This window comes from Crinia signifera, chromosome 7 (assembly GCF_055691185.1).
Source record: "Crinia signifera chromosome 7, ASM5569118v1, whole genome shotgun sequence".
Classification (NCBI taxonomy): Eukaryota; Metazoa; Chordata; class Amphibia; order Anura; family Myobatrachidae; genus Crinia; species Crinia signifera.
Genome location: NC_139223.1, coordinates 149,242,087 through 149,268,559, shown reverse-complemented (window position 1 = coordinate 149,268,559; position 26,473 = coordinate 149,242,087). Strand labels below are relative to the sequence as shown.

The 26,473-nt window shown below is 44.4% G+C and overlaps 1 protein-coding gene across 2 annotated transcripts in view; it reads right to left on the bottom strand.

The window, feature by feature from the left end:
• The window catches only part of IFIH1 (interferon induced with helicase C domain 1), a 62,829-nt gene that overhangs the window by 11,959 nt on the left and 24,397 nt on the right, over positions 1-26,473 (bottom strand). For both annotated transcript variants that reach the window (XM_083153943.1, XM_083153942.1), the window contains exons 5-15: positions 23,167-23,387; positions 22,324-22,522; positions 21,191-21,408; positions 18,479-18,592; positions 14,232-14,355; positions 12,085-12,303; positions 10,501-10,757; positions 8,150-8,299; positions 4,491-4,652; positions 1,965-2,155; positions 905-998 (exon numbers count right to left, since the gene is read on the bottom strand). In XM_083153943.1, coding sequence (XP_083010069.1) covers positions 905-998; positions 1,965-2,155; positions 4,491-4,652; positions 8,150-8,299; positions 10,501-10,757; positions 12,085-12,303; positions 14,232-14,355; positions 18,479-18,592; positions 21,191-21,408; positions 22,324-22,522; positions 23,167-23,387 — 1,949 coding nt within the window. The remainder of the gene's footprint in view (positions 1-904; positions 999-1,964; positions 2,156-4,490; positions 4,653-8,149; positions 8,300-10,500; positions 10,758-12,084; positions 12,304-14,231; positions 14,356-18,478; positions 18,593-21,190; positions 21,409-22,323; positions 22,523-23,166; positions 23,388-26,473) is intronic.

The window sequence follows — 26,473 nt, the reverse complement described above, 5'->3', positions numbered from 1 at the left end:
AATGTCTTCCCAGACCAGAAGAGATGTCAGAAAAGCAATTCCCTTAGAACTCTAGACTGACACCTTATTTGAGATAAGAATTAGGAGGCTCCAGGGGGTGATTGAATGGCTAAATTGCTAAGCCTCAAAAGAGAAGTCAATTAGCCAGCCCCTGGGGATATCCTCAGGAAACCCCTGGACAAGGAAGATTCCTGAGGTGGGGGCTGTGATTGTGTGTGTTTTGAAAATCTTAAAAGTGTGTGTCTCACAAGACATTTTGTTCATTTTCCTTGGGATGATACGGGTCCGATACCTGTCTCTGAAATGATCCAATATCCGGAGAGATTTCCCCTCCAAATCCCGCTTCATGCTGTGTGTCCTTGAAGTGGTTTGTTTCTTTATTCCCATTTTGTTTTATTTTGAAATTGTTTTTACGTTTGACTTACCTATTAATCATATATCTTGTAACTTATGTTTTCTGTAATATACTGTAAGCCTTGTAGTGTTTTCACTTAATTAAAAAGTCATAATTAGTTCTGGTATCTGCTGTTTTCCAGCCCAAGCCTCTGACGAATTGCCAGAGCGCTACCGTGTAACTCATAATTTGGTGTGTCGGCAGAATCAAAGCTGTCGCGGACTAAGTCCAAAAAGCTTACTTTGATTGGTGGCAAGCGGAATCGTGGTGAAATACGCACACGCTTGGGATACTCAGTGAAAGTGTCACGTGGCCGGTATTCACAGATTGTCGTATCTGGGGAATCGCCGACTAGGGTCGTGACAGTGGGCACCATTGGCTTACCTGCTGCGGGCCCACAGAAGCAGCCAGACCTGCTAAGTGAGCTTTGGGAGTTGGCGTGCTGTGACACCCTGACCTGGCTGATTACGTTTTAGTCCATTTGTTATTTGCCATTTGTTCTGTACTTACCCGTCCACAGTCCTTGCAAATTATTTCACCATTTGTTTGGTAATCTGCTAATTTTTCTTGAAGTGTTTTATTTTCTCCCAGTTTGTATTGATTCCTGAAAGACAGAAAAATAGCATATTATATGTTTGGAGTGGTGCTTTCGTGGGTTTTCTATGGGTACTCCGGTTTCCTCCCACAATCCAAAAATACTGTATACTGTAAGGTTAATTGGCTCATAACAAAACCCTAGAATGAATGTGAGTGCGTGAACATGTGGTAGGGAATATAGGTCCTTATTCTGGTTTACTCGCAACGGCAAATTCCTTCTCAAATGGACAAAACCATGTGCACTGCAGGTGGGGCAGATGTAACATGTGCAGAGAGAGTTAGATCTGGGTGGGGTTTTACTTCAAAGTGAGATCTATATTGCAGTGTAAAAATAAAGCAGTCAGTATTTTTCCTGCACATAAACAAAATAACTCACCCAAATCTAAATCTCTCTGCACATGTTACATCTGATGGTGGACATAGTAATGGCTCTAACTGTCCACATATTTTATTATTTGCAACTACCAACACGTGTTTCGCATATCACTTTTAACAGAAATAATTTGTTTTGGTCCTGTGCCTAGGCACACATGGGTTTATTTACTATGATGGGAGTTCTATTGAAGATGGGATGTTGCTACGGGCAACCAGCTATATTCCATCTATTATCTTCTAGAACATGCCTGGCCAGCCTGTGGCTCTCCAGCTGTTGTGAAACTACAAATCCCAGCATGCCTTGCACACAGTTTTCACATTCTTTATTAGCAAAACTGTGGCAAGGCATGCTGGGACTTGTATTTTTACAACAGCTGGAGAGCCACAGATTGGCCAGGCCTGTTCTAGAAGGTGCTAAATAAATATGAGGTAGTTTCTGATTGGTTGTCCATAGCAACATCCCATCTTCAGTAGAACGCCCATCTTAGTAAATAAACCCCACAGCTTGGGAACCACTGCTGTACAGTATTGTCTCTGTTAGGAAAATAATACAATATGTATTTACAATTAAAATAAATACTTCCAATTAATAACGTACTTAAAATTGCTGTTTACAATGACATGATGCATGTTTTCTATGACAGAAATGTCGCTTCCAGAACAAACCAGCTTCTGACATTTCTTGCACAAGAAGGTCACCTTCGATGGATTCTCCTGATATTCTTTGCGCTTGATTTTCCTCTTCTTCACTTTCTTTTCAATGACGCTTTGAGTCTGAAATTCCTGAATCTATACATAAACATAAAGTTATAGACCCGATGAGAAACACAATAATAATAATAATAATACTCCTATTTTTGAACACATCATGGTGACATTTATGAAAATGATCCCACAATTGGCTGTGAAGGAGAAGGGGTGCTAAAAAAATAGCACAAAATCATATTGTAGATATTAAGGGGGTTATTCTGTCGATTCCCAGCACTGGCTGAGAGGCGCTCCATCTGTATGACACTTATCCTGTGTATCTGTGGCTGACTGAGTCTCTGAATTTGTATATGACGTGCTACAATGTAGCATCCGCAGATTTTTTTCAGTGTCATATATCAAAGTATTCAGCACAGTCTAGCTGGGTACACATTTTGGAATGTTCACATCCCCACAGCGAACCGGCATTTTCTGACATCATCCAGGGGCGCAGCGGGGAGTCAGCAAGCCATCGGGGGAAGGAGGCAGCGCTTAGAGCTGGCGCTACTCCAAGCGCTGCCTCCTCTATAGTGTGAACGGGAAACAGGTTGCTTGACCCGTTTAACCCGTTCACACCGCCAAGCAACACAGCAACGAACCGGTAAGAACTCTTCTTTCATACCGGTTATTGTTGCCATGTTGCTACCCGTTTACGGGGCACGGTAACCCCTTTCAAATTGCCGGGTCAAACCGGCTTGTATCCGGTAATTAGTTGTGATGAGACAGGGGTATAACTGTCTCTCTGCTATCTATTCCTGGATTTCTTAGACATACAATGTGTAAGACTGAGCAGATCATGTTCCCACCCTCCCGCATAAAGCCCAACCATCTCTCATCCTAACCTTCTGTTTATGCTCCCTTCTACCCCTTCTACGTCACTGCTGTCTGTCTAACCCTCCCCTCTAGAATGTAAGCTCTCACGAGCAGGGCCCTCTCTCCTCATCTGCTTTTCTTAGAATATATATCTCTGCCTCTCTGATGATTGCTTCAGTGTCCTTTCACCTGATGAAACTGTTTCCTTTACCATGTACTTGTCCTAAATTGTCTTGTACTGTAATTAGTTATTTATTTTATTTGCTCATTTATGTATTGTTAGGTGCTGCGGGACCCTTGTGGCGTCATATAAATAAAGGATAATAATAATAATATTGCAGATTCTGAACAACAAAATCTTCAAATTCCCTGAATTCAGCATTGCTCCGTTGCTGCCGGCAACGGTTAGTGTGTATGCACTTGCTAATGCGTCCGCGATGTCATTCTGGGTACGCATAGTCTACCCAGCTTCTCCTTGTACTTCCTTGTCACATTGCCTTGCAACTGATACCCCGTTTTGGGATTTTGCCAGGGCAAGCAGTAATTTCCCGTGTCCTGTCTCAGTGTGAAAGGGTCTTTGCGAAATTCCGGGTGTTATGCCCCGGGAATTACACACAGGTTTTTTGCAGGGTTTTCCCTGGGTAATACATGGGTATGTGGCAGTGTGAACAGGCTAGACCCGGGTTTTTCTCACAAAATGCAAAAAAGCAAGTTCATTGCATTGCTCAAAGCTGCTTTTTAAACAGCCAATCAAAGATACTTTTTAAACATCCAATCAAAGCTGCTCTTAGATGCCACACACTTGATGGCAGGCATACCAGGGGAAGCAGTGTGAATGGGGCAGACAATGGAATTTCACGGGTCTAAGGTGCAGTATGAATGGGGTCTGTAGAGCTGAGATGCTCTGTGCTTCGCCAAAAAACCCGGGAACAAAAACCCAGGATTTTGCAGGGGCGGCAATGAGAATGCACCATAAGATGCATTTTTAGCAAAATAAGATGCCCGATGTCAGCAGAGTTGCTCGGGACTTGGCATCTTACCCTGAACAGAGTATTGAGGCTGAATGTATGAGTGCGCATCTGTAGAAACAGAAATCTATTTTATGGAACTCTTTGTGCCAAGGTATTTCTTTGATTAGATTGAGGAAATGGCACTCTGTTCTGATGAACTGATAACGCAACCTCCAAGGTGGCACTAAAACCTAGGTCTTTCACCCTGTGTAACATTTCTGTGACAGTGGGCAGCAAGGTACAGTAAGAAATGTGCATCTTCTCCATTACAAATTCATTTCTATAAGGTATACACAGGTATGTGTCCTTAAATCACACTGATCTGTGATATAGATATTTAATAATACGGACACATGAGCAAGTGCAAAATCTGCCATAGCCTCAGCAAGCAATGTGCAATCAGCGCATGATGTTGCCAAGTGGAAAATGCTTTTAATGCAGTCTATTGTACTAGGGTCACTAACAAAATCTATCGTCCACTAATACATGCAATTGCAGCGGTCTGATCTACATGCCATATACCTATGTATTATTTCTAAATATTGCTGTTTTACCTTTTCAGCAAAAACTCTGGGGTCCATCTGTTGCACCTTTTGGATGGCCTTATGCATCATGCCCTCCCTGTATTCATTGACACTGTCATGGTCAACAGCCCCCGACGAGCTAGAAGCCACCAATACTACTGCACTATTTTCAGCTCGGGCTCGGCCGCGGGCCTAGAAATTGTACAGGGAAATAAAAAGTTGTATTAATAATAAATATATAAATATATATATATATATATATATATATTACAGAATGAGTTTCCATAATTAGTAGATATTACCACCAATTGTGTATATATAATGGGTGCAGGCCCATGAATCAAGGGAAAGCAAGGTATACAGATTGAGTATCCCTTTTCCGAAATAATTGAGACCATGAGCATTTTGGATAAGGGATTATTTAGAAAAATATTTTTTTATATATATACACTCACCTGGTCTCCTGGTGGTCCCCCGACCTCCACGGCAACCATCGGATTTGTCTTCAGCGACATCGTCGGTCCCAAGGATGCATAGCACATGTGTGCGGGTGATGTCCCCAGCGCACCCATACAATGCATCCATGGGACCGGGGGTGCTACTGAAGATGAATCCGATGGCCGCGGTGGCCCACGGGGGATGAGGGGAGTATAAAATAAAAAGGTAGCGAAGCAAAAAAACTAAATATTCTGAAACCTAAGGTTTTCTGAATATTTAGGATTTGGGATATCCGGAAAAGGGATGCAAAACCTGTACCAGGATATAAAAGCCAACTCCTGTCCCATGTATCTTACAATTCAGTTAAGTAGTTTAAGAAATAAATATATAACTAGGTAAATGTGGTAACATCATCGACTGTTGGTCATGGACTGCTAGAGTGACTGCTCTTCACCATAAACCTGCTGATTGCAGCCTGCTAGATTTGCTTGCTATGCCTTTAGTAAAATGTCAAAATAGGCCAAAACATCAAGGACACAATCTTAAAGAAATAAGTCAAAGGTAATAATGCTGGGCATGCACGCAACTATTATCCATCTGATCTGCCAAATTTTGGTGGACCAGCCAGATAATTATAACGTGTATGCAGGCAACTGCTCCGGAAAATAATAAATTGATCGGTCCGAATTGCCATTGTCCAGCATGTCTATACGATTCAATATTTCTAAAGTGTCATGACAGCCGCATTGGGTAGTGCCCTACCATGGTATTTATCTGACAGTGGGCAGGATGCATCATTCATCGTCCATCCCACCACTGACCGCATGCATATTGGCTTTTACTAAAGACATATGCATGACTAACTCTTATCCTCATCATAACTCCCAGTTTATAGATCATCCTGGTATCCTAAAAAATGGTTCCAGTTTAAAGGTCGATAGTGTCTAGGTTAAAAGTCAATGGGATGGCCACTATGTCGACATGGACACCCACTTAGTGTAGCGCGACCCCTCGCATGGCTTGCCACCATTATATTCTCCCTCTATGCTGTCATGAAAAACTTATGTCGACAACTTGTGTTGACCTTTTTTTCAATGGCGACCTATTGCATGTCAATCATTTTCATGTAATGAGCTATTGCCTGCTGACCAATAGTGGTCAACTTTTTGACTGTCGACCTAGACACTGTTGACCTATCAACCGGAAGCAGTGTTTAGGATAACAGGATAATCAATAAACTTGGAGTTATCATAATGATAAGAGTTTGGGGGACAGGATAAGATCTACAAATGTTTTTCTAGTAAGAATGTATGGACAGGAGTTGTGGCCTGAAAGCAAGGAGGTTCTATACCATGCAAGAGCTATAATGAGTCATGATCGTCCAATGATCAAAGGAATAAGAGCTTAGCTTCCATAGTTATCAACACAGATAGCAAAGGATGAAATTCAAGTTCTGAGGAAACTAAAGGATTATGGGATACGCAGTGATGGTGGGGGCCCGGAAGTATACAGGCAAGGGATCTGCATCCGGGATAACGCAACAAGGATAGTGGAGCCTGGATATACTTCCGGTGGGGGCCTGGAAGTATACAGGCAAGGGATCTGCATCCGGGATAACGCATCAAGCACAGTGGAGCCTGGATATACTTCTGGTGGGGGCCCGGAAGTATACAGGCAAGGGATCTGCATCCGGGATAACGCAACAAGGATAGTGGAGCCTGGATATACTTCTGGTGGGGGCCCGGAAGTATACAGGCAAGGGATCTGCATCCAGGATAAGGCAACAAGGATAGTGGAGCCTGGATATACTTCTGGTGGGGACCGGAAGTATACAGGCAAGGGATCTGCATCCGGGATAACGCAACAAGGATAGTGGAGCCTGGCTATACCTCCGTGGGGGACCGGAAGTATACAGGCAAGGGATCTGCATCCGGGATAAGGCAACAAGGATAGTGGAGCCTGGATATACTTCTGGTGGGGGCCTGGAAGTATACAGGCAAGGGATCTGCATCCGGGATAACGCAACAAGGATAGTGGAGCCTGGCTATACCTCCGTGGGGGACCGGAAGTATACAGGCAAGGGATCTGCATCCGGGATAAGGCAACAAGGATAGTGGAGCCTGGCTATACCTCCGTGGGGGACCGGAAGTATACAGGCAAGGGATCTGCATCTGGGATAACGCATCAAGCACAGTGGAGCCTGGATATACTTCTGGTGGGGGCCTGGAAGTATACAGGCAAGGGATCTGCATCCAGGATAAGGCAACAAGGATAGTGGAGCCTGGATATACTTCTGGTGGGGGCCCGGAAGTATACAGGAAAGGGTTCTGCATCCGGGATAACGCATTAATGATAAGTGGTTCCTGGATATACAGGTGGGGGCCAGAAGCAAATCAGACAGCGAGAAGGGGGGGGGGGGGGGCATTTAGTCCACATGCAATGCTGCGAAATTTGCAGCATTGCGTGTGGACCAGAATAAGGTCCTAGGTGTATGTGAATACATCTGTAGATGACCACACGATTATTGCATGCATCCTGTGCATAGCAGACTCTCCCTCCCCATTTTCTCCACTCTAAGCTTGTGAAGCTGTAAATGTAAGCCGGAATAGAATCTGCATATGGGCCCTTATTCTAGTTGACTCGGACGGATGCGTGTTTTCTGGTGGCTACCGAGTGTTCTTAGCCCTGTCTACCGTACGGATCGCAAGTGGATGTTTCATGTGAACAATTTGCCCATCTGTAGGAACCTCCCCCATCCTCCGATGGTCGCCGACCATCGAATGATGGGCCGAGTGGTCAGACAGCTCTGAGTGCTCCAGACCACTCGGACATTTCTCGGTGCGAAAGCAGGTATATGGGCGGGCAGCTGTGATCTGGCTATGTCAGCTGTCCGACCCCCACACATTCGTCACGGCCGGATTACCATACGTAGGCCCAGCGTTTTCATGGGAACGCCCATGAAACGCAGGGCATACGCATATGGTAATGAGCCCAAATAGCCGTTCACGCCCCTCTCCACCCCCACCCGATCGTTTTCTGTACGGAATTCACGTCGTATTCGGACGTGTGTGGCTTTCGCACATGCGCAGAAACGCCTCTGTACATGCGCAAACACAATGCATCGACCATCCGACCGAACGCGCAACCATCCGAATCAATCAGAATAAGGGCCTTGGCTTGGTGAACAGGAGCAATACTGCATGTGAGCTATATTATAATATATAACGTCAGAACAGTCGACATGAACATACCTGTACCATTGCGATTTCATTGGTGATCAAACCATACAGGATAACAATGTTACACTCCTTAATATCCAAACCTTCTTCAGCCACACTGGTTGCAATTAGTAGGTTGAGTTCTCCAGTGCTAAATTTGTGAATCACTTTCTTCTGTTCATTCTGAAACAAAACAATGACATTTCATGTTCTACCTACACAGTAACAGACAAACACATTACTTTGACTTTCCATGCTGTGAAAATATCAGCAGACACTTGTACAAATAGTTTCATGTCTGTGAAATTCAGAAAATGTCTATTTATCCCTAATATTGTATGTAAAGTCCCCAACTAGCCTATATGCTCTCTGAAACCTTTTTCCGTTGAATAAATGCAGCTGTATTTGGCGGTGACACTAAATAGATTATTGTATTGTTATTATTTTTTAATTACTAATAAATGTTAGTATAGCTCTAGATTTTAACACAAAATATAGCAGCATTTGGAGTAAAATAGATTCAGTACCATCAGGAGGAAAGGCTTCTTTAGGTTAGGGCAGTACGGGTGTAGAACTCCCTTCCGGAAGAGGTAGTATAGGCAAATTTAAATACATTTGAAATAAGATTGGACAAACATTTACTGGAGACATACATCCAGGGGTACAACTCATAAAAGGTAGCCCAAAACTGCAGATTATATTGCAGGGGGGTATCACAGCTAGGCCATACATTCGCTGCTTAGCGAGCCAACTAACGCTGAGTGATTGACCGCCCCCTGCATGTAGATTTCCGGTGCATTGCAAATGGATGTTTTGCATAAACGTCTATTCGCGGGGGGAGCGTTTGGTGGCAAAATCATTCAATGGTCCCGACCATTAAATGATTTTTCCCCGTTTGCAAATATGTCAGTCTGGACTGACCTAAAATTGCGCCATCCTGGTACAAGAATGGGGCTCACTTTTTATTTTATTGCATCCTCATAGTGAGAAAATAGTGTCCTACAAGACTATTACACAGCAAAATTTGCACACCTTGGAAAAAACTTACAAAATCGTGAAAAATCAGCAATTCCCAATGTAAAGATAATTTTATCAAGAAATTGCAATTTTACCTGTCTCAAAAAATTGCTTAAGATTTTTATAAAGAGGTATTTTATCCTACCGGACTACTGTCCAGCGGGCGGTTTAAAAGAGGAGGGGGCCCATGTTCACACCCTCCCTGTTCCGGAAACAAAATTCCTATTATGCGGCCATTTCTTGCCGCAACTGCAGCCCCAGAAAGATAAAGGAAAAAAAACAAGGGTGTGCAGTGTTGTCCCCCTTGGACCCAGGGGCCTGTGTACAACGCACACATTGCAACCATTATAAAAACATCTATGTTACCGTTGGGTGTGGATCATTAGGTCACCAGCATGTTGGTCGACAGTCATTAGGTCGACATGCATTTAGGTCGACATGAGTCTAGGTCAACATGTGTCTAGGTCGACATGGGTTAAAAGGTCGACATGGGTTAGATCAACATTCAAAAAGTCAACATGGGGTTTATCACAATTTTTTTGTCCCGAATGTTGACACAGTCGACAGTGACACTGAAACGTAGCACCGCGTCCCCTCGCCTCGATACGCTCGGCACACTATTTTATTTTCCCACCTCGCCCTAGTGGATGGTAGGGTATGAAATACTGCCTGTTGGCACATGTCAGCTCAAAAAAAAATGGGAAAACCCTATGTCGACCTAATTACCCTGTCAACCTAACCCATGTCGGCCTTGCTGCATGTCAACCTAGACTCATGTTGACCTAATAACTGTCTATTGGAATATGTGCAACAGACTGTGGGTTTCACTTATATGCATATACATGTGTATGCACACTGGAGGGACAGTAGATGGCGATATACTGTCATATGTATTGTTTGTCTGCTGTTATATTCTTGTATCTCTCTGATGTTTCCTGTTTCTTGTTGTCTTAATGAGAGGAATGGAGAAGCACATGTAGCAGACATCTTGTGTGAACAAGATACCACTGAATGCTGATGTTATGTAATGTTATATTGATCCTGTTACTCAGTTATACATAAAGAAGTTATACCTTTACAAGACTCATCCTATCTGATTGCAAGGTAACACCTGTGACCATTTTTTATGCATACATCATTGGTAGATTCCATCGCAAAACGCCAACACTGTCGACCAACATGCTGGTGACCCAATGACCGTATCCCTTACCGTCATATTCATTCCAGCATTTACAACACCCCTTTACAACACACAGACACACACTCTGCCCACAGACTTACACGCACACACACTGTAACATTTAATTATACAGTGCACAGTTCTCTTTCTGCCTTGGCTGCTGCTAAGTAGAAGAAGTGTTCAGTACCTGAGTCATTGATTTATAATCACTGTTGCTCCCTGCCCCGATGAGATAATGGGCACGGATGCCCACTTCTTTGAATTTCTCATTGTCAATGATCCACTGACACAGGGCAACTGCACTCTGCCGAGTCTTTGTAAATATAATGCCTCTGGCTTTGTTATTCCTGGTGAATTCCTCCATTATGGCTCTTCTCAGTTTAGCAAGTTTCTCATTCTCGTAGTCTTCATTTGCAGCCAGCCGCTTCAGTTCTTTCCTGTGCTCTGCATGTGTAAGCAGTAAATGCTTATTATTTCTTCTATATATGACTTATTTTACTAACATTTTCTTATGTAGCACAGCAAATTCTTTTGCAATTATATATTGACTCTCTTGATGGATATTGGAAATGCGAACAAACCTCTGAAAATGGCATTTTTGGAGTTTCAACCAAAAACACTTGAGAATATGGTCAGGTAGAGTAACACATTTGCGCATTTCATCTCACCACCCCCCTGGCGGATAGCGAGCTGAAGTCCTGGGGAAAAACAATTGAATACTGCCAAACGCTTCAAATAAAAAAAAAGGAGAATCTACAATTAAAGAAGTCCAAATTATTCATATTTGCTGCATCTACAGTACTATAACAGAACCTTGACCATATTCTAATACCCCTTTCACACTTGCAAAAATGTCCCGGGTTTTTGCACATGAACGCGCATCAACCCAGGATTTATCTCAGTGTGAAAGGGTCTTGAAAGAATATCCGGGATGAACATCCCATGATTTCTACCCAGGTCCTGACCTGGGTAGATTCCGGAATCGACCCGGGATGCGGTCAGTGTGAATGGTCCCATACCCGGGATTGGGTACACGGGACTTTAAATGCTGATGTCATCTTTCAGAGCCCTGGAGTCCATATGAATTTGCAGGGATTTCCCGGGATCAGTGTGAATGGGGCTGTCCCGGGTGGATCCCAGGTCTGAGTGCAGTGTGAAAGGGTACATTCCCGGGTATGACCCGGCTCTGCGAGTGTGAAAGCGGTATAAATAAGTGTGGATTATTAGATACACAGGGCCAGATGTTTCAAGCTTCAGAAAGAAAGTGGAGGGTGATAAACAACCAGCCAATCAGCTCATAACTGCCATGTTACGGGCTGGGTTTGGAAAAATGACAGGTAGGAGCTGATTGGCTGGTTGTTTATCACTCTCCACTTAATCACTTTTTGAAGCTTGATACATCTGGCCCATAATGTCTAGATAGATAGTCAAAAGGTCAACATGCAATGTCGACATGGTAAAAGTAGACACATGAAAAGGTCGACATGAGTTCTTCACATTTTTTGACTCAATGTCGGCAACAGTTGACATGGACCCCCAATTAGTGTTGTTACACTAATTGGGGGTCCATGTCAACAGTCCATGACAACCCCCGCTCTGCTCGTTTTGTCTCAGGCTATTATATTCTCTTTCTGTGCCGACATAGACGGTGAAGTAAGAACAAGGCGATTTACAAAAAAAAAAATCATATCGACATTTTGACCCTGTCGACCGAATGTATCTGATTTAATACAAGTGTCAGGCAGATGAGGTAATAGGCATTTGTGCTTACCGTAAAATAAATCAATAAGAAACTTATCAGTCTCGTCGATATTTACAGACACTTCAGACTCATTCAGCAGGACGGTCTTCTTCTTTTCGTCTGTGTAGAATTTCTGCAGGTGAACTAATGCATCGTTCATACGGATTGTGTCATTGATCTGCAGAGCATCGTTGTACTTCTTCAGGTGCTGTGCACATACATGCTGTTTTCGGTTCGCTTCCTTGGCAGCTGCGCACAACAGTTAAATTGCAAAATTATTAACATTGCAATTCATTTGCTACCATTTTCAGTACTGTCCCTTATACAATTATCGGCTAAACTCATCAACATCATTTTCCTGATGTTTCAGTGGTTCTGGGGCTGATAACAGTGGTCAAAACCATGTGCACTGCAGGTGGGGCAGATGTAACATGTGCAGAAAGCGTTAGATTTGAGGGAGTTGTTTTGTTTCTGTGCAGGGTAAATATTGGCTGCATTATTTTTACACTGCAATTTAGAATTGTTTGAACAAAATCCACCCAAATCTAACTCTCTCTGCACAGGTTACATCAGCCCCACCTGCAGTGCACATAGTTTTGCCCATTTTCCGAACAAATTTGTCCTGCAATCAGGTCTGAATTAGGCCCAATATCTGAATCCTTTAAAATACAGAGTGGGCCTTCTGGGGGCCAGATGGGGGTATATTCTGGGGGCCAGATGGGGGTATATTTACTAAAGGTGTAGGTTTGTAGAAGTGGAGATGTTCCCCATAGCAACCAATCAGATTCTACTAATTATTTATCTAGAACCTTCGAGAAGATAATAGCTAGAATCTGATTGGTTGCTATGGGCTATCTTCATTTATATAAATCCAAACTTTAGTAAATATATCCCAGCATGTGCAGCGAGACTTAAGGGGCATACACACCCTATCCTAGAAATGGAGCACTGATCGCTTTGTGTGTGTATATAGCGTTTCCGCGCATCACCATCGTCCGCAGGGAAGGACAATGCTTGCATTGTCTTTCTTGCTAGAACACGTCCTTTGCCTACAAACAATAGGCAAAGCACTGCGCTGCACAGATCACTCCGCATACATTGCGGTGTGCATCACAGGTGTACCGCAATTTGTGCTGAGCGATCGCGCTTAAGTCAATCACTCAGCACGGAGGCCGGGTCGCCCCGTGTGTACGGGGCTTTAGATTAGGATGGGGAGTTTTTAAATTGAAATCTAAAATCGCAGTGTAAAAATAAAAAATAAAATAAAAATGTATTTGCACCCCTTGCATGGCAACTATTTTTTTCTACACAATGTTACCTGCTTTTTTCCATTGCTTACAAACATAAATCCGATCCATAGTTCACTGACCTAAGTGCCGAGTGGTCTGATGTATCCCCAGATTGACCAAATACAGTATGGCTCTCATTCTGATGGACCTGCAAAGCTGTGAAATTCGCAGCTTTGAGGGTCATTTAAACGCCACCTGCTGCCCACACGAAGGTCCGCCCACCGCAAATCGCCCCGCACGCATGTGAATGGATGTTTTGCATAAACATCCATTTGCAGATTGCATTCAGGGCAGACTATCAAATGATTTCTCTAGTGCTCGCAAATAAAAGACTCTGGTGTCTTAGATCTGCAGCGCCCCTGTATGGGTCATCCCGGGATGTCAACTGCCCGCCCTCAGAACCCGCGTCACCACGCATTTCCATGGAAACGCCAATGAAATGCTGGACGTTCCCATGGGTGCTTCCCCACAATGCCATCCCGTGCCCACAATACTCCTTGCAAACAGGCCGGTGTATAATCAATTCACCACGCCCGCTCCTCGCACAAAGCGGCTGCACATGCACATAGAAGCACCATCAGCACCTCTAGAATGTTAGCTCTTAAACGTAAAGTTCTTTGTCCCTTTGTGGAATTATAAAATCTGTGTATTTTTGTATTGTCTTATTATGGACCGATACATCTGACTTTGCTGATGTTCCACCCGCAACATATGGCCCTATGAAACCCTCGTGGCACGTTAGAACTAACAGACAATAATTGGCTTGTGGGGAACAACCCCCCCCCCCCCCCGCCAGAAAAGTGGGGAGATTGCTGGTCAGTGAGTGAATGTATTTGGGGCAAATGAATGCGCTTATTTCCAGTGCAGCGGTCAGATTCCACATTTTACCTGTATTTTCTTTCTGAACAACCCACTGCTCATAGGACTGTGACCCTTGCTCAGATGTTGGATTTAAATCACTAAACTTTTCAATCTTCAGCATCAGATATTTAAGTTTATCCCCAAATGGATTCTGCGGAAAAAAAGTTTTGTAAATACTGTATATAAGAGTTGTCACAAAAAAAAAAAAATCAATACATATTTTTAAGTTTGCTGCTTAATAAGGATCATGAAAAACATTTTAGATTGCATATAACCATAATATGTGCCACCAAGATTCTGCTTTGTCTGATAAGTGCCCAAGGCTACAATTTCTGATTGGAGGCTGAAGCTTTGTATAACTGCCAGCTGATGTAGGAAATGCCTATCCAGTGCAGGAAGTAGTGGCACCCCTGCTGTTACCCAGCTGATGTAGGACACGCCCATACAGTGCAGAAGCTAGTGGCTCCCCTGCTGTTACCCAGCTGATGTAGGAAATGCCTATCCAGTGCAGGAAGTAGTGGCTCCCCTGCTGTTACCCAGCTGATGTAGGAAATGCCTATCCAGTGCAGGAAGTAGTGGCTCCCCTGCTGTTACCCAGCTGATTTAGGAAATGCATATCCAGTGCAGGAAGTAGTGGCTCCCCTGCTGTTACCCAACTGATGTAGGAAATGCCTATCCAGTGCAGGAAGTAGTGGCTCCCCTGCTGTTACCCAGCTGATGTAGGAAATGCCTATCCAGTGCAGGAAGTAGTGTCCCCTGCTGTTACCCAGCTGAGGTAGGAAATGCCTATCCAGTGCAGAAGCTAGTAGCTCCCCTGCTGTTACCCAGCTGAGGTAGGAAATGCCTATCCAGTGCAGGAGGAAGTGGCTCTTTTGCTGTTACCCATCTGATATAGGAAATGTCTATCCAATGCAGGAGGTAGTGGCTCCCCTGCTGTTACTCATCTGATATAAGAAATGTCTATCCAATGCAGGAAGTAGTGGTTTCTCTGCTGTTACCCAGCTGATATAGGAAATTCTTATCCAATGCAGGAAGTAGTGGTTACTCTGCTGTTTCCCAGCTGATGTAGGAAATGCCTATCCAGTGCAGGAAGTAGTGGCTCCCCTGCTGTTACCCAGCTGATGTAGGAATTGCCTATCCTGTGCGGGAAGTAGTGGCTCCCCTGCTGTTGCCCAGCTGAGGTAGGAAATGCCTATCCAGTGCAGGAGCTAGTGGCTCCCCTGCTGTTACCCAGCTGAGGTAGGAAATGCCTATCCACTGCAGGAGGTAATGGTTCCCCTGCTGTTACACAGCTGATGTAGGAAATGCCTATCCAGTGCAGGAGGAAGTGGCTCTTTTGCTGTTACCCAGATGATATAGGAAATGTCTATCCAATGCAGAAGGTAGTGGCTCCCCTGCTGTTACCCAGCTGATATAGGAACTGATATAGGAAATGTCTATCCAATGCAGGAGGTAGTGGCTCCCCTGCTGTTACCCAGCTGATATGGGAAATGTCTATCCAATGCAGGAAGTAGTGGTTTCTCTGCTTTTACCCATCTGATATAGGAAATGTCTATCCAATGCAGGAAGTAGCGCTTTCTCTGCTGTTACCAAACTGCTATAAGAAATTCGGTACTTGTTTCCTAGCACGGCCACAACGATCAAAATCGCGGTCATCGGGGGTAAAATCGGGGCCATCGCGGCCGCTAAAAAATCGGGTGCGATGGGCCAGACGCGATGCCCGCGATTTCCCCATAGAGAACAATGTTAAATGCCTCAATTTACCCGCGATGACCACGATTTCCCATAGGAAACAATGTGAAATGGCTCAATTTAGCCAAATTATCATAGGAACAATAGTAAATGGGCCAAAAATACCCCTGAACATTGAAATGTCCCCCCAAAAGTAGTTGACGCCACCCCGCCATCAACGTCAACCCGAAGCGTGGCGAGCGCAGCGAGCCCGCGAGGGGCGGCGGTACGCGTCCTGCGACATTTTCATGCCCTACTATCCACTAGGGCATGGATTGAGAATAGAATAGTGTGGCGAGCGCAGCGAGCCACCGAGCCCGAAGCGTGGCGAGCGGACGCGGATACCTTCACAGTTATACGCGTCCCCTCGCGGGCTTCCCAGGTGTCCATGGCGACGCGGACACCTGGGAAGCCCGCGAAGGGACGCGTTTACCTGTGAAGGTATCCGCGTCCCCTCGCCACGCTTCGGGCTCGGTGGCTCGCTGCGCTCGCCACACTATTCTATTCTCACTCCACTCCCTGGTGGATAGTAGGGCATGAAAAGGTCGGAGGACGCATACCGCCGCCCCTCGCGGGCTCGCTGCGCTCGCCACGCTTCGGGTTCACGTTGATGGCGGGGTGGCGTCAACTACTTTTGGGGGGACATTTCAATGTTCAGGGGTGTTTTTGGCCCATTTACTATTGTTCCTATGCTGATTTGGGTAAATTCATCCATTTAACATTGTTCCCTATGGGGAAATCGGGGGCATTGCGTCTGGACCATTTAAGCATTTTTAGGTGCACACGACGCGACCGACCCGATTTTTCACTGTTTTCAATGCATTTCAATGGAAAAATCGGGGGCATCGCGTCGGTCGCGTCGCAGGCCACTATAATTACCCCCGATGGCCAAGATTTGTGGCCGTGCTAGGAAACAAGTACCAGAAATTCTTATCCAATGCAGGAAGTAGTGGTTACTCTGTTGTTACCCAGCTGATATAGGAAATGCCTATAAAGTGCAGGAAGTAGTGGCTCCCCTAGATACACTAGTTATAGACATGTACAGATGTGTGCACATACAAAGTTGCATTATATAATACATGTGAGCTCTGAGTGACTTGGTAGTGCCAGGGGTACTTTCCATAAAAATAGAATCTTATTTGAAAGATGGGGTGAATATGATGAACAAGCAGCTTCTGTTGATTAAAATGATAAATGCTATATCTATATTCAGTTTTCGACTTCCGCTGTATCTGCATACAAAATACTATGTTACATTGTTTTCCTGGAGAACAATGTAATTAATGTAGCACTTTTTTATGCAGATACAGCCACAGTCACACTGTATAAAGAGAATATAAAGAATATTGTAGTTATCCCAAAAGGAATATTGTAGTTATCAAGCAGTTATCCCAAAAGATTTGTAAATCCAGGAATTTTGAGGGTCATCTGTGGGGTTAGTGGACACGTCACTGGCAGGTAGATGGATGGCAGGTAAACAGCAATTTTCTCTGGTGCTCAACGCGTTTCCCCGGTATCTCCGGCTTCATCAGGAGCGAGCAAATTCCTGGATTTACAAATCTTTTGGGATAACTGCTTGATCCCTAATTCGTCCAGAGGAACCTAAGAGGACATTCATATTGGGAAACCCGGAGTCCACACTGTATAAAGACATGCCGCATAGAAATTTTTATCAACAGAAGCTGCTTTTGTGTCCTATTCCATTTTGCAAATAAGACACTATATAACTGTAAAAGTCACAAAACAAATGCCCATCTCCACCCCAAGTCATGCCATGGGGCGATAAGATGGCTGTTTAATGCGAAAGGAGGCTAGCTGTATATGGGGCACATCTGTACGGGCTGTACAGAAAATACAATACCTGAATAGTTTGCACCATTTAATATGTTGGTCTATTACATTTATCAATACAAAAATGTAAGGTACTTGTGTAGTTTCATGGTGGCAGGGAAATCGCATCACATGCGATCCGATCGCACGCGATCGCGTGCGATGGTACTTTTGTAGTTTCATGTTTCCCCTGCCCGCGAATCCTGCGAGGGGATGCGGTACGTCTCCTCCCAGCTTGTTCATACCCTCACTATCCACGTCGGCACGGAGCTGATTTTATAAAGTGTGGAGAGCGCAGCGAGCCACCGAGCCTGAAGCGTGGCGAGCGGACGCGGATTACTTGAAGTGTATTCCGCGTCCGCTCCACGCGCTTTAAGGTCGGTGGCTTGCCACACTTTATTGAATCAACTCCGCGCCAACGTGGATAGTGGGGGTATGAACAAGTCAGGAGTGGCGTGGATAGTGGGTGTGTGCTAAATGTGCTTAATCGCATCGAATTGCATGGCATGCGATCCGATCCACGGGCAGGGGAACTTGAAACTACAAAAGTTCCATCACATGCGATGCGATTTCCCTGCCGCCGTGAAACTACACAAGTACCAAATTTAATTTCAAATGTAAAAAAAGGAGAGGATATAACTGCTCACACATCTAACACGATTATTCCGTTAATACATAGAACATATTTACATCACAAATAGCGTAATAAATACCTTTTTGTTATCCTCTGCGATATCAACTTTCTTGTAAGGCTGTTTCACCAGACTGGCGAGCTGATCCATGTGCTTCTGTACAGTCATGATCCTAGAATCCAGGTTGGCACAAATCTAGAACAGCAAAACAATCAATGAAAGACTGCTAGATAAACGACCGGAGCTGATTGGATGCTACGGACAACTTCTCTCTCCAAGACTTGATGCGTTTCACCTGAGATAGATAGCAAAGGGGCTACAGCCATTATTTCTCTAGATCTTTGTCACATATTATTGTAATTTGATGAGATCCCGGGGAATCACCTATTGTCAAGGAATAGATAGAATGTATGTCTATATATCAACTTTTGTCAAAAAATGTCACTATTCAATACAATATTTATTAAATTGATGGCATAATTTTCCCACTTACTGTAATTAAAAATCTAATAAGGGGGTATTCAATCTGTGCTGATATTTCCAACAGGTGGTGCACTGGCCTATTCAATGCTGCTGTTTCTGACAGCACTGAAAGTTGTCAGTTTCGACTCTTTTGTAAAAGTCTAATCTGTTTTGTCGGAAACGGCCGCGGATTGTCGAATCCGCGGCCGTTTACCGACAATCCGTTGGCATTTTTGTCGATCCGCGGAGTTTTCAACTCTCAACAATTGGAACATTGAATTCAGTGTGTTTGGTTAGTGTCAAAAGCCGGCGAAAACGGACGAGATTCCAACTGTCAGTACGTTCAGACAGTTGGAATCCCGGATTGATTGTGCATGCTATATACCTGTATCAAGCAGATATGAGGGCAAAACTACTGTTTTAGTTTAAATTAAAGTCAATGGCAGTGTTAGCATTGAAGATTACTGCTGGGTATAAATAATGCATTCTTATGGTATATTCTACTGTATATTATATAAATGTATTATGTGCAGCATTGACACACGCAACAGGATGACATAGGAAAAAGGTCAACATGAGTTTTATTTTAAACAAAAATGGTTCATACCATCCCAGTGGGCATAGAAGGAGAATAAAATAGTGTGCCAAGTGCAGCGGTACACTAATACGGTGTCCATTTTGGCAAAGACACAACAAAAAAAAACATGGTGACCTTTTCCTATGTTGACCCTTTTGCCCATGTTGACCATTTTTGTGTCGACTTAATGACTGTTGATCTAGAGTGCTGACCTATTGACCGATACCCTCTTCAACAGGAAGGGCACAGGACTACAGACACAAAGGAGCTGAACAGGAAGACTCCATGATGGTGTCCTGTCCCCATACTGTTCCCCCTTTAGGCCACAGAGACAGATGACAAGGTATATGATTCAGCCACCACAAAACTCTGATTCATCACAATCACTTCCTTGATAAAAACAGGAACACCCTCCACACCGGCAAAAAGCATAGGGCCTGATTCTGGGTCACTTGCAACAGCAAATACTCTCTAATGGACAAAACCCATGTGCACTGCAGTGGGGGCAGATGTGCAGAGTGAGTTACATTTGGGTGAGTTTTTTTGTTTCTGTGCAGGGTAAATACTGGCTGCTTTATTTTTACACTGCAATATAGATATCAGTTTGAAGTACAAACCCCACCCAAACTAGCGCCCAGAAGACCGGAGATGGTCTTATACTTACCGGATCACTGTCAGGATTCCCCCCATCATCTGAATATATCACTATGGGGGTTCATTCTTTCTGACGAAATCCTTCTAATGCAGCCCACACACGCACCGATTTTAGAATGCGTTTTGTACTTTTAAAGTACAAAACGCATCGTGCGTACAATTATCGGGGTGTAGTCGTGCGGCGTGTGTGACGCGATGCTGTGCTATGCGCGTTCCCGGGGGCCGATTTTAGATGTCCAAAAAAGTATGTGCAGCAGGTACTTTTTTGGACATTATCGCATAGCATCGGGCTCAGCATTATACAGGCATACGAGCCGATGCTATACGATGTTTTTTTTTTTTTTGGGAAATAATTACATACAAATTGTTATCAACAACTTTATTGCAGGTTTAAAACATGTGAACGCGAACAAAATAAAGGTCAGAAAAAGCCAGTGAAAAAATGTGCTTAAATCGCACAGCATCGCATCGCAGACAGCAAAATAACCATCACATCGGGTCATGCTTAATTGTGGCAGAAAAATTGTAAAGAACCATTGTACAGCCAAAAACGCATAGCACTGAAATCGGTGCGTGTGTGGGCACCATTAGATGGACAAAACCATGTGCACTGCGGGTGGGGCAGATGTAACTTGTGCAGAGAGAATTAGATTTGGGTGGGGTTTTTCTTCAAAGTGAGATCTATATTGCAGTGTAAAATCATGCAGTCAGTATTTTCCCTGCACAGAAACAAAATAACTCACCTAAATCTAATTCTCTCTGCACATGTTACATCTGCCCCCCTGCAGTGCACATGGTTTTGTCCATCTAAGAAGGATTTTGTCAGAAAAAATGAACTAGAATAAACCCCTATGTATATATCACTAGCTACTACCACTGTCATTCTACTATGTGTGCTCAAGTGCTGCTACCCTATAAAAAAAAGCTGCAGACTGCATACAAGACTACTCAAGTACTGCAGGTAAGGGGGAGTAGAAATGTACCCTGACAGCATTCAGAAGGCCTTTGTTCAGCTGCACAAATATGACGATGAGTCTGGAAATGCGAAACATGCTCGTTTTGATACTATATTCTTAAATGAAGTGATAACAAATCCTTACCCTTAATATATGCTCCTCTGCTTTTTTACTATCCCTGGCTCCGCCCACACCAGGCGATGCTGTCAATCCCAGAATCTGCGGGAGAGGGACCACTGGCTCTTGTGTCTTGAGCGATTTTGAATTCTTCTTTTTTTGCTTTATATATCGGATCATAATATTATTGTAGACTGCTCCCTTTTGAGTGTGGTGGCATTCATCAATTATGATGAGGGAAAAATCTGAAATGCAGTATCAGAATTAGAGAGATCACGTACTAAAGAGAAAGATTTGATACAGAAAAAAAAAATTCACATCTGACAGGTAATCCAGACAAGCAGATTCATGAGCAGATTAGACATCCTTTTATTATTACTAACTTTTGTTAGCTTCATATTATATCAGTATAATGGGGCCTACACACGGAGCGATTTTGGGTCATTTTCTAAGTGATCTGACTAGATTGTTTAGAAAATGACCCAAAACTACTCCGTGTGTAGGGGCCATACTGATAGCGATGTCGCTATAGGCCATCTAGATTTATACAACATGTAGTATAAATCTAGTTAGATTGTCAGTGTTCTCAGCGGAGAACACTGGCCCTGCCTGGTGCATCGTTCAGATTGCTGGCGCACATCGCTACGTGTGTAGGCCTCTTTGGACCGCTAGGCAGATTTGTAAACAATCTTCCAAGACTCCTGGGCTTATGATGCAGTTTCAGATCACTTTTTTATCTAGTCCAGTGGATCTCAAACTCGGTCCTCAGGACCCCACACAGTTCACGTTTTCCAGGTCCCCAGACAGGTGCACTCATTACTTGCGGACACATTTTAAAAGATCCACAGGTGGAGCTAATTATTCCACTTGATTCTGTGAGAAGACCTGCAAAACATGCACTGTGTGGGGTCCTGAAGACAACTTTTAGAACCTGTGATCTACTACAGCAGATTTATAGGAAAATAGAAAAAGTTACAATATTTATTTAAAAGAGTGCTAATGCTATGGGATTGGTAAATTATATCAGTAGTAGTAGTAGAGAGAGGTGTATTTTGAATTCCATAAAAGAGAGAAAGTGCTTATCTTTGCTTCATAAATAGACCCCCACAGTATGTCCAGTGTAATAAGTACCATCTACTGAAGGTAAATACATAACATACCAGATAGTTGCACCCCTTCATCTTTCTGAATGAATGAGTTTTCCAACATTTGAGCTGTGCATATGATAATATCATTTTCCTGTACAACTTTAGGGAATGAAATCTTCAACTGAGAATCGCTACTGATTTTCTGGACTCGATAACGGTCCTTCAGGTATGGCTGGAACTCGCTCCTGAAATGTTGCTCAACTAGTGGGACCTGCAGAAAACAGGAGTAGTTTAAAGATAACATTTTATAGCCTGGTACCAATAGCCTGGCATATGATGTAATAAGTTCCAAACAACAAGGCTGATTTGATAAACTAAATGGGAACTCCAAGCATGCATAATCCCAGGGGTGATAAACAGTGGGGGAATCTATACACATTTTTTAAGATGCATTATGGACCTTGCTCCTAATTTGCAGCATTGCGTGTGGACTAAACGCCAGCCACCTCTGATCTGCGAGCACCCTGTGCAGGAAAAAGGCGAGCAGCTGACATTCGCTGGTGTCAGCTGCCCGCCCCCTGCACCACCGGGCAATTTGCATGGGAACGCCCAAGGTTTTCATGAGAACGCCATGAAACGCTGGGCGTTCCCAAGGGCTGTGCCCCCCGCCACCGACCCATGCCCCCTGTCTGCACTGCTAGGTGCGAGCGGGATAGCGAACATGTAGTTCGCCGTGCCTGCAAACACTAAACACAATGGGGAAACATACAGTATACAAATACAGAAGTTGAGTTTGTCAGACTCTAGGGTGTTTTTTTTACAGTTGTATTTACAAAAACACCTTAAAAGGCCTTGAGGAACCACAGAAGAGAAGTGTGACGGGAAAGGCTAGTGAGAAGGAACACGCATCTGTACCTTGTTGACTAACACAACAACTTTGGCTGGCAAATTCTTTTTCAGTCTATTGCTCAGATGCTCTCTGGTAATGTATACCGCCACTCTGGTTTTCCCACTTCCTGTGGGCAAGCATAAGATAACATTCTCGCCTTCCAAAGCTGGTTTGGCCACTTCCATCTGGTAATCTCGCAGAGTTATCTCAGGAAATGGAGAAGCTCCTTCTGATGTCCCATCGTCATCTGCCATGACAGAAATACAGTACATTTTATAGTGCTAGAACATTTCTTATATTTAATTATAAAGCGCTACATTAGAAATATCGGTACTTGTTTCCTAGCACGGCCACATTCGCGGGCATCGGGTGTAACTTTTAGTGGTCTGCGACGCGACCGACGCGATGCCCCCGATTTCCCATTGAAATGCATTGAAAAAAGTCAAAATCGCGTCGGTCGCATCGCAGGCGGCTAAAAAAGGCTTAAATGGTCCAGACGCGATGCCCCCAATTTCCCATAGGGAACAATGTTAAATGCCTCAATTTACCAAAATCATCATAGGGAACAATGGTAAATGGGCCAGAAACCCCCAAAAACACCCCTGAACAGTGAAATGGCCCCCCAAAATTAGTTTACGCCACCCCACGATCAACGTGAACCCGAAGCGTGGCGAGCGCAGCGAGCCCGCGAGGGGCGGCGGTACGCGTCCTCCGACCTTTTCATACCCCCACTATCCACGTCGGCGTGGAGTTGAGAATAGAATAGTGTGGCGAGCGCAGCGAGCCACCGAGCCCGAAGCGTGGCGAGCGGACGCGGATACCTTCACAGGTAAACGCGTCCCTTCGCGGGCTTCACAGGTATCTGCGTCCCCTCGCGGGGCTCGGTGGCTCGCTACACTATTCTATTCTCAACTCCACGCCGACGTGGATAGTGGGGGTATGAAAAGGTCAGAGGACGCGTACCGCCGCCGCTCCCCACGCTTCGGGTTCACGTTGATCGTGGGGTGGCGTAAACTACTTTTGGGGGGCCATTTCACTGTTCAGGGGTGTTTTTGGGGGGTTCTGGACCATTTACAATTGTTCCCTATGATCATTTGGGTAAATTGAGGCATTTAACCCTATGGGAAATCGCGGGCATCGCGTCGGTACCATCGCCCCCGATTTTTTAGTGCATGCGATGCCCGCGATGCCCCCGATTTTTACTAACGATGCCCATGATCATGATCGGTGTGGCCATGCTAGGAAACAAGGACCGAAATATCTGCTGATACTAGGCCTGATGTGTTATACATAGGACCATGGGACTGATTCTGGTTGACTCTGTAAACTGCGAGGATCACAGATTACCAAATCCCAGCCGAAGCCACCGCTTCCCCTCGCAACCATGCGAATGGATGTGTACCGAGAACACATCCCCTTGAATGTACCCAGTGCTGGGAGAGACTCCTGACTGTCTATCTAAACACTGTTGACCTATCAACCGGATACCTTCTATAGTACATAGAGAAGAGAGAGGAATCAGGCAAAACACAGCTAAAACACAGCTAAAACACAAATATCGGAATTTACAAAAAAAGAAAACAGACATTGGTGATATTTCGGAAGGAATTTGTAGGACAGGTTTTAAGAAATAGGATCGGTTTCCTCAGTTTTCATTAGAATAAATAAAACTGAATCACAGTGTACCCAGTGCTCTGCATCGCTAAGCTCTGGGGTTAAAAAAAAAGAAGAGAAAATAGCCGGTTCCGTTAAATTATATGAATTCTACAAAACTAAGTAAAAAATGGTCTATGTATGTATATTTGTGATGCTGAATAAGCAACCACTTAGCCAAGTAATAACAACGTGTGTCTTGTGTACACATGCTGTTTGGAGTAAGGAGGGAGGTGAATATTAAAGAGAACCAGACATAGGTGGTTATTCTGGTTGATTCGCAATTCTGTCTACCAGACGCTGCCAGCCGAATGCCGGTATGCCTGCCCCCCTCGTACACAGCGTACGCTCGCATGGGCTGCAAATGGATGTTTCACATAAAGTTACGTGGACGGTCCATGCATATCTAAGGTTACTCTAAGGTAATCCTTAGCGATGCGTGGACATCCGGCAGGAAGTGAGCGGGCAGCTGGAATCTGGTGATGTCAGCTGCCCGCCCCGACACCCACGTCACCGGGCAATTCCATGGGAATACCCAGCATTTTCATGGGAACGCCAATGAAACGCTGGGCGTTTTCATGGGCGGATCCCCCATCACACCGCAGTCTGTTCACCATGGCTGCACGCACAACGGCAGAATTGTGCCTGCGCATATGCCCAACATCGGAAGGGAAGCAACCGGAATAATATCCATACCTCTAAAGGGGCAAAGGTAGAGTTGGCCATAAAACTTACTACTGATAAAGTCTCACACAAAAATAACACATTTCAGCCCATATGCATTACATCCCACTTGTCCCCTTATTGTACACATGTGCAACAAACGCATTGCTATTAGTTATCAATTTAACTGTCTGTAAATGCCCTGTTTGTTGTATCACTGTCTCTTTGTAAAGCGCAACAGAATATGCTGCGCTATATAAGAAACTGTTAATAAATAAAAATAAACTACAAAATCTCTCTATGCAGAGTTCTATTTAAAAAAAAAAAATGTGTATTGTTCGTACTAGCATAATCTATGCCTTAATGGTAATAAAAAAAGCACCTTATCAGGTACTGATGCTGTTGCAGCAGTAAATACAAAGTCCCAAAGTCTGGAACTAGGTGCCTGCACGGGTGACCGGATGACCTCCCAATAGTCTGGATTCCGACAGTCATTATACCGACGTCGGAATCCCAACTGTTAAAACCCAGTCAGTCAAGAATCCTGATTGACAGGATCTAGTCTCCCTCGTGGGGGTCCACAACCCCCATAGAGGGAGAATAGAATAGGTGAGTGAATGCAGCAAGCCACCAAGGGGCTTAGTTGTGCTCGCCCAGCTGCCTGAGTCCCGGCAGTCTGGATTCCGACGTCAGACTAATGTCGGCCCCCTATACAGGACCTGTAATGCATGTCATTGGATGCAGAACGGCTAAAGACATGAAGTGAATGACAGTTTGCAGCCATTTTGGAGGAGGTTAGGGTTCGGAGATGGCTGCCATTTTACAAAATGGAGGTGTATCATCTCCATTTTGTGGGAGTGCCAAAGCCAAGATCTCCATCTTCCGACAGATTTATTTGCCTCTTAGAAAGAGCTGCAGTGGCCGACCACTGTAACCCCATGGGTCACTCAAGCCGGCTCTACCTGGCAGTATTATGGGTCACGGGCTCTACTTAGCGTAATGTGCGTAAGGGACTTT